Genomic DNA, 19,954 nt, shown 5'->3' on the forward strand with positions numbered 1-19,954 from the left:
TTTCAAGATATTTTTTATGAGATGAGTTTACATGCTCTGTTACAATTAGTAACTCAAGAGTTGTCCTTAAATGTTTCAGTTTCCTGTGTATACCAAGCATTGTCCCAAATGAAATTAGTTAATAGATAAAAAAAAAAAAAAAAACCACAGCTGCAGAGGATCTGGATGTGAATCAACACTGCCATTCATGCAGTGGGTACTGCTGAGAATGGACTGGGCCTGCTGACTTGGGTGGCAAATCAGGGAGGGTGTTTTAATTCTGTGTGGCACACACAGGGCAAAGACTAAGCCTTCATGTTTCAGGGGCAGCATGTTTTCAATGATGACTTTGACACAACTTTATCACAATGTACACTATTTATTGAAAAGATGACCTCGTATGTACAATATACAAATCTTCAGAAAATGTTGAGCTTTTAATTGCTAGCCTCTGGCATACAGACAGCTATATTTGACAGAAGACTTGTGGAGATGTTTGGGCCTACCACACCCATAATTACTTGTTGGGGAAAAGGACCGTGCGCTAGGAAGAGTGTTCTAAGCCTGCTTTCACCTGTATCCAGGCCACTGCATCTCTCCCTGAAATGCAGGCAGAACCTTGGTATCTCTCGCAGTCTTTCTTACTTCTCTAGTTATACAGCATTATGAGAACTTACTTTTCTAAAACATTATCTTTCCACCTTCTATCAAAAATTTTTTAAAGGCTTCTTGTTTTTCTAATTAAACAAAAACAAAAACCAGTCTTTGGCATTGTCCATGAGGCTTCTTTATTACCTGGTTCTATTTTATTTTGGGCATTATAAAGATGCCTGGTACACAGGAATGCTAAATTAGTGATTGCTGTTACCCATATCCTTCCTTGGTTTTGTTTTTTCCTGATCATTTTCATATTTAAAGAACATTTATTTTTCTCCATTAGGTACAGGCATTTGATTTTTTCCCCCCATTCATCTCTTGTTTCATGCAGTCTATGCATGTTTCAATAACACTGTACAACACAGCACCACACACTTGCATTTGTATAGTTACTTGTAATCATTTATGTAATCTGCCTTCCTCATTAGATACAAACAAAGTCTGAGGACATGTCTAGGTGTTTATTTCTAGCAATCTAACATTTAGTATTGCCTGACTGACAAATTCTGCTTGTGAGGTAATTATTTTGATGAGACTTACAGTCCATGTCTTAGCCTTGAAATTGAGTCCAAGGTACCCCAATGCACAAACATTCCACAAAGGTGCAGTGGTGTACTTGATGGAATAAATGACTTGCCTTAGGCATAGAAGGGTTAGTTGTCCATGGGAGCAATTCTTAGGACTTTGTGGTTATTGGTGGTTATCATAAGCAAGCAGTAGAATTTGTTTGATAAATTCACCCTTTCCTTCTCCTAAACCGAGAATTAAGTGTAAATTTACTTTATATAGATATTAAAGTACTTATAAAAATTCTATTTCTCCCTTTTTCAGTTCTTCTCTAGGCCCTTTGGCTGTTCAATGATAGCTTGTGAAAAGCCCATGGTTAGCTTGCAGCTAGCTGTGAACGCAGTGTGTTTTGTGCTTATAAACATGCACTCTCCTTCTTCACTACTTTCTGAACCAAGTCTTGGTTCTTAGAAAGCTTAGGGTTAATTTGCATCTGAATAGATCTTGAATTCTAAATGTGTATACTGTTTAGAGCTTTGTTTTTGCATAATGCTATGTGGAAATTCTGCAGACAGCATTGCCTAAAGATGTAGAGTAACTTCTGTAGTGAGCTTGTGAAATATTGAACATTTTGGCCTTTCTAAGAATGGATTTAATTATATTCTAGCACAGCAGCTTCTCTGGGGATACTCAGGTAGGATCACTGACTGAATGTTGTGTTCATTTGAAACTTGATTTATTGTCATTTGTTGGTTTGTTGAATCCGTATTGTTGTTTTGTTTTGTTTTTAACCTAAATAGCTAGAAATTATGTCAACCATTCTTTTTTCTGCTGGAAATAACTTAAAGGAGAGAGGAAACTACTAATATAGGCCTTTGTTATTGCAAACATTGATAAAAAAAAACATGTTTAAATGACTTGAAAACCATCATTTCATAAATATTTAGTCTCAAATGAAAGACACACGTGAAATTTGTATTTTCACTGCTTAAATGGGAGAGTGTGGCATGAATGCACTTCTGTTGTACACACAAATGCTCAGAGGTGAAATGAAGGAGGGGATACATTCTGGGAACTGTTTGAATTGTAGCTCAGTGTGCAGACTGGTGGGAATAAGAAGCCCCTGTCTAGCTACAAGGAGCATGAAAGTGGCTGGTCTGCTTTCATTAGGGACAGTCAGATGATCTTACAATGCTGGGTGTGTCATTTTATTGGTTGCCCACTCTTTTTGTTTTGCTTTAATAAATATCCATGTTATTATTTTTGTATTATTTTCCCAAGTTTATGTTTTACTTGGAAATTTAAAGGATGTAAGATTTGATTTATAGAAATTGTTTTTATACATATCCTTTGAAGCAGGATATATACGCATACATATAATCATATATATATATACACATATATAATTAGTTTAGAAACTAAATTGTTATGAGTGACAATTTTTATAAATATTAAATTTGGCTTCACTTTATATTAAAGGTATCTGATGCCCTGTCGATAGCCTTTGTATTGGGAAAGTATAGTGGAAGAGGCAGCGAAGTCTCCATCTGTGTAGCTACCCTATTATGCCTGCCCTGGGGACTGTCCCATTTTGGTTACTGAATCTCTGTTGCTGCATCTCCTTTTCAAGTGCAAGCCAGGCCTGATAATAGAGGCCTGTAATACCAGCTGCTCCTGAGGCAAAGGCAAGAAGATTGTAAGTTCTGGGAATCAGTGCACCATTAGAGCTAGGATAAGATGCTTCTGAAAGGCCCAGAGCCCTATAGTACCACATCTAGACTTGGGTGCTGATGGAGTCCTGACTGGCAGGTACTAGGCTGCCTTTTCCTTTCCCCCAACTCCCGATATTGGTCTTTTCTTCATTCTTTTTTTCTCTCTTAAAGATGTGACTGATAAAGAGTGTATCATTTAATTGGACATCTGCTGTTTGTCTGTTTACGAGGACTTGAATCTCCCATACAGTGATGCATTATTAGAACTCACCAGCTATCAAAGCTGCCATTGCCACTGTGTACCCGAAAAGTAAAAATAACTGCCATGTACCCAGTGCCTTGACTTAGTATTGTCCAGTAGAGTGCACCTCTGGAGGAGTTTACATAAAGCATTTGGAACTAAATCATCATTGTTAAGAGACGTTTTATGTTGATTGATACTTCTGCTTTCAGACCATGTTGCATTTATTCAGATCAGCAAGGAACAGACATGTAAATAAATGGAAACAAAAATAGTGCAGTCTCTGAGTAGAGACCGGTTGTAACGATATTGTTTCTGGTATCTAAGAGATGGACTCATCTATGGCAAAACAAACTTCCTAAGTTAAAGTTGACTGTACCTAGTAATAGTTTGCTGTCCCTAGGAAGAGTTTTTCAGAAGCATAGTTAGATGTGTTTGACATTGCTGATAATTATGAAAGCCACAAAGCCCGGAAGTCATTTATTAAAATGCCCACAAATTGTTTTGCTCATCCTAGTAGCTGTGTTTTAGAGGCCTTCTAGTGGAGGGCATGGAGATTACTGTGTGAACATTTGTTCTTCAGGCTTAAAAGCTAACTGTCTTATTACAGAGTAGCTGGAACTTGGGACTTCTGCTTGAATTAACTAATGCACTTAGAGTTGTGCCTGTCTGCATTTTCTCTCTCCTTTACTTCTATTGTTTTTCCAGTTGAGCATGACTGACGCATTAGTTGCATGCTATCTGTGAGGTGTGTGTGTCTTGACATTTTATTTACACATTCATATCAAGTATTTTTCCTAAAGGTAAGTATGTCTTGTAAATTGCCAAATTTTATGCCAGGGTATTAGGCAGGATTATCTATAGAATGCATGTGACATGGCAATTTGCATAGAACATACATGGTACATATTTAAAATCTTGCTTTCTGGGTATTCTGAATTTGAATTTTCAACATTTTTGTATCTTTAACATTATGTCTTTGCTTTACTTATGACTTGGATATTCAGTTATAGCTAATTCTAGTCTGTAAGCACTTTAAGAAACATTATTATAAAATTAAATTTAATTCACTCCATAGCTCAAAGAAACTACATTGATTGTATTGCTGACATTTTAATTTTTAAAATATTACTTTAATTATTCTGACACATGACATAGAAACTGAAAATGTTCTGAATGTGGGTATTATCACTCTCCTAAAATTTCAAAAGCGTGTCTTTGCTGGGATTTCTAGGTCAGTGGTTTGAAAATAGCATGGAGGTAATTTTGGAGTAGAGAGTAAAACCTTTGAAACAAAGATGCCCTTCCTTGATTAAAAAGTATTAGAGTGGGGGGAGAGGAGGGTGGGAATGACATGAACACAGTGTCTTCAGTCTGAAGTCCTGAGTTCCAGCTGCTTTGTACTGAAGACAGTCAGCTTTTAATATTCACACACAGTCTCCATGCCCTCCATTAGAAGGCCTCTGAAGCACCTCACATATGACATTCTCAAAAAAAAAAAAAAAAAGTTATATACAAAAGCCCCAAGGGCCTGAGATATACCTCTTGTTACAGTGTTTCCCAAAATTGCTTATAAGGATCTAGAAGTCATTTGCACATAGGGGAAAGATAAATGTTAGTTTTCACATAATTGATTTTGAGATGCTTTTACTTCCCTGTATGGGCAAATACATACCTACAGGCATACTTGTCTATTTTTGTTGTTACTGATGTTAAATATCAAAAATACTCTGACATATAAAATACACTTTAAAGGGATGTTCATTTCTAGGCAATCTATTAAGATAAGCAACTGCCCCCCCCCAAAAAAAAAGGGGGACATTCTATTACTCTCCTAGTTTACAAGCATTCAGAAATAGAGCCATTTTGGTGGGAAGGAATATCTGCCCTTACAGCAACACCCCACATGTTCAGTTTGTTTGCCTTGAAGTATTTCTACAAAATGCCTGGTTCTAGAGAGCACACTTTAATAAATAGCAAGCTTGGCCAAAGGTAGCTGTGCTGTGTATAGGACAGTCTGTGGGTAGAGCTCCTCCCATTGCTTTCCAGATGAGCTCTAAGACATTAGCTGGTACCCAATTGCATATGTGATTAGAGACTCACAGGAAAGTCCATGAGGGCATTGCTATCTGTGTTTCAGAAAGTGTTAGCTTCTGAGTGGAGACTGCAGCCTCTGCTCTGACTTTGAGCCTTTCTCTTCTTCCTACACAGTCATGCAGGTGAGGTGCTGAAAAGTACACAACCCCCAAAGATATTTGCATTGGGTCTGCTTATCAATGTTTACCCATTAAATGAAAAATATGTAAATTTTATCAGCATTTTGTTTCGTATTTTTACTTGTGGACAGCTGAACATTGTTTTCATGTTGATTCCATCTCCAGAACACTAGATTCTTTTGAATACACATTTTATGTATTTTTATATTTACTTAAAATAAGTACTTTGTGGAGAAAATGACTTCTTTTAGAGGTTATTATAAGTATTGTTTTCTGTATAGACTATCATTATTTTAAAATTACTTTAGTTATACTGAATTTTTGCGTTTTCTTAAAACAGCTTTCTAGTGCCATCTTAACTGTGAGACCATAAGAATTTAAAGTAGAATTGTGCATAACATTTCTGTGTGTGATTTACAGGAAGACCATGTACTCAGCTGCAGCTTCTAAATCCAGAACGATTTGCACGTCTTATTAAAGAAGTAATGAATATATTCTGGCCTGGCAGAGAGTTGGTGGTTCAGTGGTATCCATTCAGTGAAGACAAACATCATCCGTCCATTTCATGGCTTAAAATGGTTTGGAAGAATCTCTATATACACTTTTCCGAGGATTTGACTTTATTTGATGAGTTGCCACTTATTCCCAGAACTATACTGGATGAAGATCAGACATGTGTAGAACTCATTAGACTCAGGATCCCATCAGTAGTCATTTTAGATGATGAAACTGAAGCTCAGCTTCCAGAATTCTTAGCAGATATTGTACAAAAACTTGGGGGGATTGTCCTGAAAAGGTTAGATACCTCTATTCAGCATCCACTTGTTAAAAAATACATCCATTCACCACTACCAAGTGCTGTTCTGCAGATAATGGAGAAGATACCACTGCAGAAGTTATGTAACCAAATAGCATCATTACTTCCAACCCACAAGGATGCTCTAAGGAAGTTTCTGGCCAGCTTAACTGACACCAGTGAAAAAGAGAAAAGAATAATTCAAGAATTGACAATATTCAAAAGAATTAATCACTCATCTGATCAAGGGGTTTCCTCTTACACAAAATTAAAAGGATGTAAAGTTTTGGATCATACTGCCAAACTTCCAGCAGATCTGCGACTATCTCTTTCAGTGATAGATAGTAGTGATGAAGCTACCATTCGTTTGGCAAACATGTTGAAAATTGAAAAATTAAAGACTACAAGCTGTTTAAAGTTTGTTTTAAAAGATATTGAAAATGCGTTTTATGCACAGGAAGAGGTAACACATCTTATGCTATGGATCCTTGAGAATCTGTCCTCTCTTAAAAATGAGAATCCAAATGTGCTTGATTGGCTGATGCCATTAAAATTCATTCCTATGTCACAGGAGCGTGTGGTCACAGCCAGTGAACTCTTTGATCCTGATATAGAGGTACTAAGGGATCTCTTTTATAATGAAGAGGAAGCCTGTTTCCCACCTGCAATTTTTACCTCACCAGATATCCTTCACTCTTTGAGACAGATTGGTTTAAAAAACGAAGTCAGCCTGAAAGAGAAAGATGTTGTGCAAGTGGCAAAAAAAATTGAAACTTTGCAAGTCAGTTCCTGTCAGAATCAAGATGTTCTCCTGAAGAAAGCCAAAACTCTCTTACTAGTCTTGAATAAGAACCATACACTCTTACAGTCTTCTGAAGGGAAGATGGCACTGAAGAAAATAAAATGGGTCCCAGCCTGCAAGGAAAGGCCTCCAAATTATCCAGGTTCCTTAGTCTGGAAAGGGGATCTCTGTAATCTTTGTGCACCCCCAGATATGTGTGATGCAGCACATGCAGTTCTAGTGGGCTCCTCACTTCCTCTTGTGGAAAGTGTCCATGTAAACTTGGAGAAGGCTCTCGGCATCTTCACAAAGCCGAGCATCAGTGCTGTCTTAAAACACTTTAAAATTGTTGTTGACTGGTATACTTCAAAAACCTTCAGCGATGAAGATTACTATCAGTTCCAACATATTTTGCTTGAAATTTATGGGTTCATGCACGATCATTTGAATGAAGGGAAGGATTCTTTTAAAGCCTTGAAATTTCCATGGGTTTGGACTGGCAAAAACTTTTGTCCTCTTGCCCAGGCTGTGATAAAACCAATTCACGATCTGGATCTTCAGCCTTATTTATATAATGTGCCTAAAACCATGGCAAAATTCCACCAGCTGTTTAAGGCCTGTGGCTCAATAGAAGAGTTGACATCAGATCATATTTCCATGGTCATTCAGAAGGTTTATCTCGCAAGTGACCAGGAGTTGAGTGAACAAGAAAGTAAACAAAATCTTCATCTTATGTTGAATATTATGCGATGGCTGTATAGCAACCAGATTCCAGCAAGCCCTAATACACCAGTTCCAATTTATCATAGCAAAAATCCTTCCAGACTTGTCATGAAGCCAATTCATGAGTGCTGTTATTGTGACATCAAAGTTGATGACCTCAATGACTTACTTGAAGACTCAGTGGAACCAATCATTTTGGTACATGAGGACATACCCATGAAAACTGCGGAGTGGCTACAAGTTCCCTGCCTTAGTACAAGACTGATCAACCCTGAAAACATGGGGTTTGAGCAGTCAGGACAAAGAGAGCCTCTTACTGTAAGGATTAAAAATATTTTGGAAGAATACCCTTCTGTGTCGGATATTTTTAAAGAGCTACTCCAAAACGCTGATGATGCAAATGCCACAGAATGCAGTTTCATGATTGACATGAGAAGAAATATGGACATCAGAGAGAATCTCCTAGACCCAGGGATGGCAGCTTGCCATGGACCTGCTTTGTGGTCATTCAACAATTCTGAATTCTCAGATTCAGATTTTATAAACATAACCAGGTTAGGAGAATCTTTAAAAAGGGGAGAAGTTGACAAAGTTGGGAAATTTGGTCTTGGATTTAATTCAGTGTACCACATTACTGACATTCCCATCATTATGAGCCGAGAATTTATGATTATGTTTGATCCGAACATAAATCATATCAGTAAACACATAAAAGATAGATCTAATCCTGGAATCAAAATTAATTGGAGTAAACAGCAGAAAAGACTTAGGAAATTTCCAAATCAGTTCAAACCATTTATAGATGTATTTGGCTGTCAGTTACCTTTGGCTGTAGAAGCCCCTTACAGCTACAATGGAACTCTTTTCCGGCTGTCCTTTAGAACACAACAGGAAGCAAAAGTGAGTGAAGTTAGCAGTACCTGTTATAACACTGCAGACATTTACTCCCTGGTGGATGAATTTAGCCTTTGTGGGCACAGACTTATCATTTTCACTCAGAGTGTAAACTCAATGTATTTGAAATACTTGAAGATAGAAGAAACCAACCCTAGCTTAGCACAAGATACAGTCATCATTAAGAAAAAAGCCTGCCCCTCCAAAGCGTTGAGTGCACCAGTGTTGAGTGTTTTAAAAGAAGCTGCTAAACTCATGAAGACTTGTAGCAGCAGCAACAAGAAGCTTCCCACCGATGTACCAAAGTCATCATGCATTCTTCAGATCACAGTAGAAGAATTTCACCATGTGTTTAGGAGGATTGCTGACTTACAGTCACCACTGTTTAGAGGTCCAGATGATGACCCAGCTACTCTCTTTGAAATGGCTAAGTCTGGCCAGTCAAAAAAGCCATCAGATGAGTTGCCACAAAAGACGGTAGATTGCACCACGTGGCTTATATGCACCTGCATGGATACAGGAGAGGCTCTTAAGTTTTCCTTGAATGAAAGTGGAAAAAGACTAGGGCTGGTTCCTTGTGGAGCAGTAGGCGTTCTTTTACATGAAATCCAAGAGCAGAAGTGGACTGTGAAACCACACATAGGAGAGGTGTTTTGCTATTTACCTCTACGAATAAAAACAGGGCTGCCAATTCACATCAATGGGTGCTTTGCTGTTACTTCAAATAGGAAAGAAATCTGGAAGACAGATACAAAAGGGCGATGGAATACCACATTCATGAGGCATGTCATTGTGAAAGCTTACTTACAAGCCCTCAGTGTCTTACGGGACCTCGCCACTGGTGGTGAGCTGACTGATTATACCTACTATGCTGTGTGGCCTGATCCTGATCTAGTTCATGATGACTTCTCTGTGATTTGTCAAGGATTTTATGAAGATATAGCTCATGGGAAGGGGAAGGAGTTGACCAGAGTCTTCTCTGATGGTTCTACTTGGGTTTCCATGAAGAATGTAAGATTTCTAGATGACTCTATACTTCAAAGGAAAGATGTTGGTTCAGCAGCCTTCAAGATATTTCTGAAGTACCTCAAGAAAACAGGCTCCAAAAACCTCTGTGCTGTTGAGCTTCCTTCTTCAGTAAAAGCTGGATTTGAAGAGGCTGGCTGCAAACAGATACTGCTTGAAAATACATTTTCAGAGAAACAGTTTTTTTCAGAAGTCTTTTTTCCTAATATTCAGGAAATTGAAGCAGAACTGAGAGATCCTTTAATGAATTTTGTTCTAAATGAAAAACTTGATGAATTCTCAGGAATTCTTCGTGTTACCCCATGTGTTCCTTGCTCCTTGGAGGGCCATCCTTTGGTTTTGCCATCAAGATTGATCCACCCCGAAGGACGAGTTGCAAAGTTATTTGATACTAAAGATGGGAGGTTCCCTTATGGCTCTACACAGGATTACCTCAATCCTATTATTTTGATTAAGCTAGTTCAGTTAGGCATGGCAAAAGATGATATTTTATGGGATGACATGCTAGAGCGTGCAGAGTCAGTAGCTGAGATTAATAAAAGTGACCATGCTGCTGCCTGTCTAAGGAGCAGTATTCTCCTAAGCCTTATTGATGAGAAGCTGAAAATAAGGGATCCTAGAGCAAAGGATTTTGCTGCAAAATACCAAACAATTCCCTTCCTCCCATTTCTAACAAAGCCAGCAGGTTTTTCTTTAGAATGGAAAGGGAACAGTTTTAAGCCTGAAACCATGTTTGCAGCAACTGACCTTTATACGGCTGAACATCAAGATATAGTCTGTCTTTTGCAACCAATTCTCAATGAAAATTCCCACTCCTTTAGAGGCTGTGGTTCAGTGTCATTGGCCGTGAAGGAGTTTTTGGGCTTACTAAAGAAGCCAACAGTTGATCTGGTAATAAACCAGTTGAAGCAAGTTGCAAAATCAGTTGATGATGGCATTACATTGTATCAGGAAAATATCACCAACGCTTGCTACAAATATCTCCATGAAGCAATGATGCAGAATGAAATGGCCAAGGCAGCAATTATTGAAAAGCTAAAACCATTTCGTTTCATTCTGGTTGAGAATGTGTATGTTGAGTCAGAAAAAGTTTCTTTTCATTTGAATTTTGAAGCAGCACCATACCTTTATCAGTTACCTAACAAGTATAAAAATAATTTCCGTGAACTTTTTGAAAGTGTGGGTGTGCGGCAGTCATTTACAGTTGAAGATTTTGCCCTAGTTTTAGAGACTATTGATCAAGAAAGAGGGAAAAAACAAATAACAGAAGAGAATTTTCAGCTTTGCCGACGAATAGTCAGTGAAGGAATCTGGAGTCTCATTAGAGAAAAGAGACAAGAATTCTGTGAGAAAAATTATGGCAAAATATTACTGCCAGACACTAATCTCCTGCTTCTCCCTGCTAAGTCATTATGCTACAATGACTGTCCCTGGATAAAAGTAAAGGATTCTACTGTTAAGTATTGCCATGCTGACATACCCCGGGAAGTAGCTGTAAAACTAGGAGCAATACCAAAGAGACATAAAGCCTTAGAAAGATATGCATCCAATGTCTGTTTCACAGCTCTGGGCACAGAATTTGGACAGAAAGAAAAACTGACCAGCAGAATTAAGAGCATACTCAATGCCTATCCTTCAGAAAAGGAAATGCTGAAAGAGCTTCTTCAAAATGCTGATGATGCAAAGGCCACAGAAATCTGCTTTGTGTTTGATCCTAGACAGCATCCTGTTGACCGAATATTTGATGATAAGTGGGCCCCACTGCAAGGGCCAGCACTGTGTGTGTACAACAACCAGCCATTCACAGAAGATGATGTTAGAGGAATTCAGAATCTTGGGAAAGGCACCAAAGAAGGAAATCCTTGCAAAACGGGACAATATGGAATCGGGTTCAATTCCGTGTATCACATTACAGACTGCCCTTCTTTTATTTCTGGCAATGATATCCTGTGTATTTTTGATCCCCATGCCAGATATGCACCAGGAGCCACATCGGTTAGTCCTGGACGTATGTTTAGAGATTTGGATGCAGACTTTAGAACCCAGTTCTCAGATGTTCTGGATCTTTACTTGGGAAACCACTTTAAACTGGACAATTGTACAATGTTTAGATTTCCTCTGCGTAATGCAGAAATGGCACAAGTTTCAGAAATTTCCTCAGTTCCATCATCAGACAGAATGGTCCAGAATCTTTTGGACAAATTGCGCTCTGATGGGGCAGAACTTCTGATGTTTCTCAATCACATGGAAAAAATATCTATTTGTGAAATAGATAAGGCCACAGGAGGTTTGAATGTGCTCTATTCAGTAAAAGGCAAGATCACTGATGGAGACCGATTGAAAAGGAAGCAATTCCACGCATCTGTAATTGATAGTGTTACTAAAAAGAGGCAGCTCAAGGACATACCAGTTCAACAGATAACCTACACTATGGATACTGAGGATTCTGAAGGAAATCTGACCACATGGCTGATCTGCAATAGATCAGGATTTTCAAGTATGGACAAAGTATCCAAGAGTGTTATATCAGCTCACAAGAACCAAGATATCACTCTCTTCCCACGTGGTGGAGTAGCTGCCTGCATTACTCACAACTATAAAAAGCCCCACAGGGCCTTCTGCTTTCTGCCTCTCTCTTTGGAGACAGGGCTGCCATTTCATGTGAACGGCCACTTTGCTCTAGATTCAGCCAGAAGAAACTTGTGGCGTGATGATAATGGGGTTGGTGTTCGAAGTGACTGGAATAATAGTTTAATGACAGCATTAATAGCGCCTGCATATGTTGAATTACTAATCCAGTTAAAAAAACGGTATTTCCCTGGTTCTGACCCAACATTATCAGTTTTACAGAACACACCCATTCATGTTGTAAAGGACACATTAAAGAAGTTCCTGTCCTTCTTTCCAGTTAACAGGCTTGATCTGCAGCCAGATTTATATTGCTTAGTAAAAGCACTTTACAGTTGCATTCATGAAGACATGAAACGTCTTTTACCTGTTGTTCGTGCTCCAAATATTGATGGCTCCGATTTGCACTCTGCAGTTATAATTACTTGGATCAATATGTCTACTTTGAATAAAACTAGACCATTTTTTGATAACTTACTACAGGATGAATTACAGCACCTTAAAAATGCAGATTATAACATCACAACTCGAAAAACAGTTGCAGAGAATGTCTACAGGCTAAAGCACCTGCTTTTAGAAATCGGGTTCAACTTGGTTTATAACTGTGACGAAACTGCCAATCTTTACCACTGTCTCATAGATGCAGATATTCCTGTTAGCTATGTGACTCCTGCTGATGTTAGGTCCTTTTTAATGACTTTCTCTTCTCCTGACACTAATTGCCATATTGGGAAGCTGCCTTGTCGTCTTCAGCAAACTAACCTAAAACTTTTTCATAGTTTAAAACTTTTAGTTGATTACTGTTTTAAAGATGCTGAAGAAAGTGAGTTTGAAGTTGAGGGACTGCCTCTGCTCATCACTCTAGATAGCGTTTTGCAGATTTTTGATGGTAAACGACCCAAGTTTCTAACAACATACCACGAATTAATTCCATCGCGTAAAGACTTGTTTATGAACACCCTATACTTGAAATACAGTAGTGTTTTGTTGAACTGCAAAGTTGCAAAAGTGTTTGACATTTCCAGCTTTGCTGACTTGCTCTCTTCTGTGTTACCTCGTGAATATAAGACCAAAAACTGTGCAAAGTGGAAAGACAATTTTGCCAGTGAATCTTGGCTTAAGAACGCTTGGCATTTTATCAGTGAATCTGTAAGTGTCACAGAAGATCAGGAAGAACCCAAGCCAGCATTTGATGTCATTGTTGATATCCTCAAAGACTGGGCATTGCTTCCAGGAACCAAGTTCACTGTGTCAGCCAGTCAGCTTGTTGTTCCTGAGGGAGATGTGCTGATTCCCCTGAGCCTCATGCACATTGCTGTTTTCCCAAATGCTCAGAGCGATAAGGTTTTTCATGCTCTGATGAAAGCCGGCTGTATTCAACTTGCTCTGAACAAAATCTGCTCTAAAGACAGTGCATTAGTTCCTCTGCTGTCAAGTCACACAGCAAACATAGATAGTCCCACAAGCATCTTGAAGGCTGTACATTATATGGTTCAAACTTCAACATTTAGGACTGAAAAACTAGTGGAAAATGACTTTGAAGCACTTTTAATGTATTTTAACTGTAATTTGAGTCACTTGATGTCCCAAGATGATATAAAAATTTTAAAGTCTCTTCCATGCTACAAATCCATCAGTGGCCGCTATATGAGCATTGCAAAATTTGGAACATGCTATGTGCTTACCAAAAGTATCCCTTCAGCTGAAGTGGAAAAATGGACCCAGTCATCATCAGCTGCATTTCTTGAAGAGAAGGTCTATTTAAAAGAACTGTATGAGGTGCTCGGCTGTGTGCCAGTAGATGATCTGGAGGTGTATTTGAAACACCTTCTGCCAAAAATTGAAAATCTCTCTTATGAGGCAAAATTAGAGCACTTGATCTATCTGAAGAATAGATTGTCAAGCATTGAGGAGCTGTCAGAGATTAAAGAACAACTTTTTGAAAAACTGGAAAGCTTATTGATTATCCATGATGCCAACAATCGACTAAAACAAGCAAAACATTTCTATGATAGAACTGTGAGAGTTTTTGAAGTTATGCTTCCTGAAAAATTATTTATTCCTAAAGAGTTCTTTAAAAAATTGGAACAAGTAATAAAACCTAAAAATCAAGTTGCCTTTATGACATCCTGGGTTGAATTCTTGAGAAATGTTGGACTAAAGTACGTACTTTCCCAGCAGCAGCTGCTACAGTTTGCTAAGGAAATCAGTGTAAGAGCTAATACAGAAAACTGGTCTAAAGAAACACTGCAAAATACAGTTGACATCCTTCTCCATCACATATTCCAAGAACGAATGGATTTGTTATCTGGGAATTTTCTGAAGGAACTATCCTTAATACCATTCTTGTGTCCTGAACGGGCCCCTGCTGAATACATTCGATTTCACCCTCAGTACCAGGAGGTAAATGGAACACTTCCTCTCATAAAGTTCAATGGAGCACAAGTGAATCCAAAGTTCAAGCAGTGTGATGTGCTGCAGCTGCTGTGGACATCCTGCCCTATTCTTCCAGAGAAAGCCACACCCTTGAGCATCAAAGAACAAGAAGGCAGTGAACTTGGTCCACAGGAACAGCTTGAACAAGTTTTAAATATGCTTAATGTTAACTTGGACCCCCCTCTTGATAAGGTCATTAATAATTGCAGAAACATTTGCAACATAACAACTTTGGATGAAGAGATGGTAAAAACTAGAGCAAAGGTCCTAAGGAGCATATATGAATTTCTCAGTGCAGAAAAACGGGAGTTCCGTTTTCAACTTCGGGGTGTCGCTTTTGTGATGGTCGAAGATGGCTGGAAACTTCTGAAGCCTGAGGAAGTAGTGATAAACCTGGAATATGAAGCTGATTTTAAACCTTATTTGTACAAGCTGCCTTTAGAGCTTGGCACATTTCATCAGCTGTTCAAACATTTAGGCACTGAAGATATTATCTCAACTAAGCAATACGTTGAGGTATTAAGCCGCATATTCAAAAACTCTGAAGGAAAGCAGTTAGATCCTAATGAAATGCGCACAGTTAAGAGAGTGGTTTCTGGTCTGTTCAAGAGTCTACAAAATGATTCAGTCAAGGTAAGGAGCGATCTGGAGAATGCCCGGGACCTGGCACTCTATCTTCCGAGCCAGGACGGTAGGCTGGTGAAGTCAAGCATCTTGGTGTTTGATGATGCACCACACTATAAAAGTAGAATCCAAGGCAATATTGGCGTGCAAATGCTAGTTGATCTTAGCCAGTGCTACTTGGGGAAAGACCACGGTTTCCACACAAAGCTGATAATGCTTTTTCCTCAAAAGCTTCGACCGCGTCTGCTGAGCAGTATACTTGAAGAGCAGCTTGATGAAGAGACTCCCAAAGTGTGCCAGTTTGGAGCATTGTGCTCTCTTCAGGGAAGACTGCAGCTTCTCTTGTCTTCAGAGCAGTTCATCACAGGACTCATTAGAATCATGAAACATGAAAATGATAATGCTTTCCTGGCCAATGAAGAAAAAGCCATCAGACTTTGCAAAGCTCTAAGAGAAGGGCTCAAAGTGTCCTGTTTTGAAAAGCTTCAGACAACATTAAGGGTTAAAGGTTTTAATCCTATTCCCCATAGCAGGAGTGAAACTTTCGCTTTTCTGAAGCGGTTTGGCAATGCGGTCATCTTGCTCTACATCCAGCATTCAGACAGTAAAGACATTAACTTCCTGCTAGCCTTAGCAATGACACTTAAATCAGCAACTGACAACTTGATTTCTGACACGTCGTACTTAATTGCTATGCTGGGATGCAATGACATTTACAGGATCAGCGAGAAACTTGACAGTTTAGGGGTAAAATACGACTCTTCTGAGCCATCAAAACTGGAACTTCCCATGCCTGGCACGCCAATACCTGCTGAGATCCATTATACGCTGCTTATGGATCCAATGAATGTTTTTTATCCTGGGGAATATGTTGGGTACCTTGTGGATGCGGAAGGTGGAGATATCTATGGGTCATACCAGCCAACATACACATACGCAATTATTGTGCAAGAAGTTGAGAGAGAGGATGCTGACAACACTAGTTTCCTAGGGAAGATCTACCAGATTGATATTGGCTACAGTGAGTATAAGATAGTCAGCTCTCTTGATCTGTACAAGTTCTCAAGGCCCGAAGAAAGCTCGCAGAGCAGAGACAGTGCTCCCACCACGCCAACAAGCCCCACCGAGTTCCTGACTCCTGGTCTGAGAAGCATTCCTCCTCTTTTCTCTGGCAGAGAGAGCCACAAGTCTCCCTCCTCCAAACACCACTCCCCCAAAAAGCTCAAGGTAAATGCTTTACCAGAAATCTTAAAAGAAGTGACATCTGTGGTGGAGCAAGCTTGGAAGCTTCCAGAATCAGAACGAAAGAAGATCATTAGACGGTTGTATTTGAAGTGGCACCCTGACAAAAATCCAGAGAATCATGATATTGCTAATGAAGTTTTCAAGCATCTGCAGAATGAAATCAACAGATTAGAAAAACAGGCTTTTCTAGATCAAAATGCAGACAGAGCTTCAAGAAGAACGTTTTCAACCTCTGCGTCCCGATTTCAGTCAGACAAGTACTCTTTTCAAAGGTTTTATACTTCATGGAATCAAGAAGCCACAAGCCATAAATCTGAAAGGCAACAGCAAAGTAAAGAAAAATGCCCTCCTTCTGCTGGACAGACATACTCTCAGAGGTTCTTTGTCCCTCCCACCTTCAAGTCTGTGGGCAATCCGGTGGAAGCCCGGAGATGGCTAAGACAAGCCAGAGCCAACTTCTCAGCTGCCAGGAATGACCTTCACAAGAACGCCAACGAGTGGGTGTGCTTCAAGTGCTACCTTTCCACCAAGTTAGCGTTGATTGCGGCCGACTATGCTGTCAGGGGGAAGTCCGACAAAGATGTCAAGCCAACTGCACTTGCACAGAAGATCGAGGAGTACAGTCAGCAGCTGGAAGGGCTGACGAACGATGTGCACACGCTGGAAGCTTATGGTGTAGACAGCTTGAAAACTAGATACCCTGACCTGCTTCCTTTCCCACAGATCCCCAACGACAGGTTCACGTCTGAGGTTGCCATGAGGGTGATGGAATGTACTGCCTGCATCATCATAAAACTTGAGAATTTTATACAGCAAAAGGTATGAAAGTATTTAAAGAAAAAAGCAGAGCCAGGTCTTGATGTGTTATAGCACAAATACGAATTTCTCTACTTCATTCAGCTTCATTGCCAGTACCTGGGAATCGTGCAGCACACAGCAGGATGTTCTGGAAACATTTTGAAGCTGTATGACTCCTAATAGAATCCTTAACAGAGTTGAAAACGGATTTTGAAGATGGCAGTGAACTGCAGAGTTCCTAGGAGTGTTTGAACAGTTGGGTGGCACATTATTGAGCTGCACTTTATGTAACCAAAGCTTAGCAGTTTGTTAGATAAAGTCTATACATGTCTCTGGTTAGGAGGAAGGTAATTTTGTTTTTAAACATGTTTTTGAAGTTAAGGAAACACTGGACATGCTAATTTGGACATATGAGGGGAACTAGGTCTTTGGAGCTTATCACTTTCAAGTGGATACTTTAGATGCATTATTTTCTTATCAGCTGGATCTGATTGTGAATTTGTTGCAGTTTCAAATCTTAAGTTGTACATTTTAAAATGGTACAGTATTTAATTCTGACTATTACTTGACTAAGAGTGTGAAGATGGTCCTTGGAGTGCACTGGGTGCACTTTACATCTTTATTTTGATTTTTTTATACTTGTGTTTGCAGGCTTCCTGATTCCTGAAGATAACTTATGGAAATCTCAGAGTGCCGATTCCTACTACTAGATATTGTTTCTAAAACTGCTTACCAACATGCCATTTATCAAAAGAACATTGATGTTATGTTTTGTGTACATATTTTCCACAAATGTCATAACTTGTATAGTGTGGCTGAACAGGATGCAATCTTTTGTTGTCTAAAGGTGCTGCAGTGAAAAAAAAAACTGTCTTTCAATATGGCACTTAGTGGGAATTTTAAAATTTTTACTTTAAGTACATTAAAATTGCTCACATTGTTGAGATGATATGCAGTAGTTTACAAAGGGAATTACGAGTGTGTTCTATCCCCCATGAATGATTGAGAACTGACATTGAATTTTCATGATGTTCGAAAGTCCTAACATACATATTTAACATATCCTTTTGCATAATGTCAAAGAAAGGGAATAATAACTTATATAAGTGCACTGGCTGTAAATGATGCTTAAATATATTTTATGCAATTAAGGGCTTAAATACAGAATATGTTAGATTTTTTTTTACTTCATTTGTAATAAGGAATGTTAATTGCTTCTGGATGTGAATCATGAATATTTTCTGCTGTTAATATTAAATGCCATAATTTTAATAAATAAAAATGTACATAGAAAATCACTTTGATTTTTTTTATAATTTTTGTTTTGCGATTTTATTTTTAGTTTTGTGTATGGGTGTTTGGATGTGTCCATATACCACGTGCATGCAGTACCTTCAGAGTCCAGAAGAAGGCATCAGATCCTCTGGGACAGGAGTTAAAAAATGATGTTGAACCACCATGTGGGTGCTGGGAACTGAACCTGGGTCCTCTGGTGGAGCAGTCAGTGCTCCTGACTGCTGAGCATCTCTGCAGCCTTGGGTGATTTCTTGAGAAATACAATTTGTGGAAATCAAACTTAGTGTTTTCCACGTTTTGAATTTTGGTGTGCATCTGTATGTGTTCATTGTGAGTTTCAGGATAGCATTGTCCTGTGTGTTTCATGCTGAGATGTTAGGTTTCCTTGTGGTTAACTGATAGAAAGTGCACAATATATGTAGCCTTACTAGGTGTTCACTGATTTAGTTAAGAGCTTGCTTCACCTCTGTAAGGAACAGAATTAGTTGATACATCTGTTGGGGTGGGTTTGAAAATAACGGCACCATATCTAGCATCTCTTGACAGTTCCTGTGTTTCAGGACAGCCCTGTGTTTGGGGCTGGTTCACATCTGAGCCCTAACTTTTGGGAAATGGTTTGTGCCTCAGGCACCAGACTTCTGAAGGTAAGTGATAGAGGCCTAAACATTCAGTTGTGGTCCTACGCAATTCTGCTTTACTTAAAAAAAGTGTGTGTTATTTTGATGCTTAGATTCAGCACTTAGAACTTTCAATGCTAAAATTACACAGAAAACTCTGGCCTTTGTGATAGTTGATCTAGTTGAAAACAAACCAAACAACTCAGGTTAATAATCCCTTATATGAAGTATTGGGTTCAGATGTGTTTCAGATTTTCACTTCAATGAGCTAATCTGAGAGCATGTTAGGTTGTTTGGTTGTTTAATTTTTTAGATTTATTTTTAATTTATTTATTTTACTATTTTATGTGTCTGGGTGTTTTACTTGCATGTCTGTTTGTGCACCACGTATGTATGTGCAGTGCCCATGCAGGCCAGAATAATAGGATCCCATGGAACTGGAGTTATAGGTGGTTATGAGCCACCATGTGGGTACTGGGAATTGAACCCGGGTCTTCTAGAAGAGCAGCCAGGTCTCTTAACTTCTGAGCCATCTTTCTAGGTCTGTGAGATCATGTATGCTTTTAGTGAAACATCTTCATGGGGTTTGACCTGCATGTCCTCTGCAGTAAGCCTGTGAATATCCAACCTAACTTGACTACGAAGTCTTCATAAATAGCCTTGCAGAATTGAGATCAGCTTTCAACACTAACTTGACAGCAGCAGCAAGCATATTTGAAAAGTCTTTCCCCCTGGATATTTTTAGAGTTTGAGAATAAAGAATTTCTGCCCCGAATAA

The 19,954-nt window shown here is 39.0% G+C and overlaps 1 protein-coding gene across 6 annotated transcripts in view; it reads left to right on the plus strand.

Annotated features, from left to right (window-relative positions):
- Positions 1-18,561, plus strand: part of Sacs (sacsin molecular chaperone) — an 88,033-nt gene extending 69,472 nt beyond the window's left edge. For 3 of the 6 annotated variants that reach the window (XM_006986324.4, XM_076545141.1, XM_076545143.1), the window contains 2 exons: positions 1,811-1,837; positions 5,733-18,561. In XM_006986324.4, coding sequence (XP_006986386.1) covers positions 1,811-1,837; positions 5,733-17,290 — 11,585 coding nt within the window. In that variant the 3' untranslated portion in view covers positions 17,291-18,561. The remainder of the gene's footprint in view (positions 1-1,810; positions 1,838-5,732) is intronic. The other 3 variants (XM_042284976.2, XM_076545142.1, XM_076545144.1) reach the window with 1 other exon arrangement.
- Positions 18,562-19,954: the final 1,393 nt, after the last annotated feature.

The sequence above is a fragment of the Peromyscus maniculatus genome, chromosome 9 (genome assembly GCF_049852395.1).
Source record: "Peromyscus maniculatus bairdii isolate BWxNUB_F1_BW_parent chromosome 9, HU_Pman_BW_mat_3.1, whole genome shotgun sequence".
Taxonomy (NCBI): domain Eukaryota; kingdom Metazoa; phylum Chordata; class Mammalia; order Rodentia; family Cricetidae; genus Peromyscus; species Peromyscus maniculatus.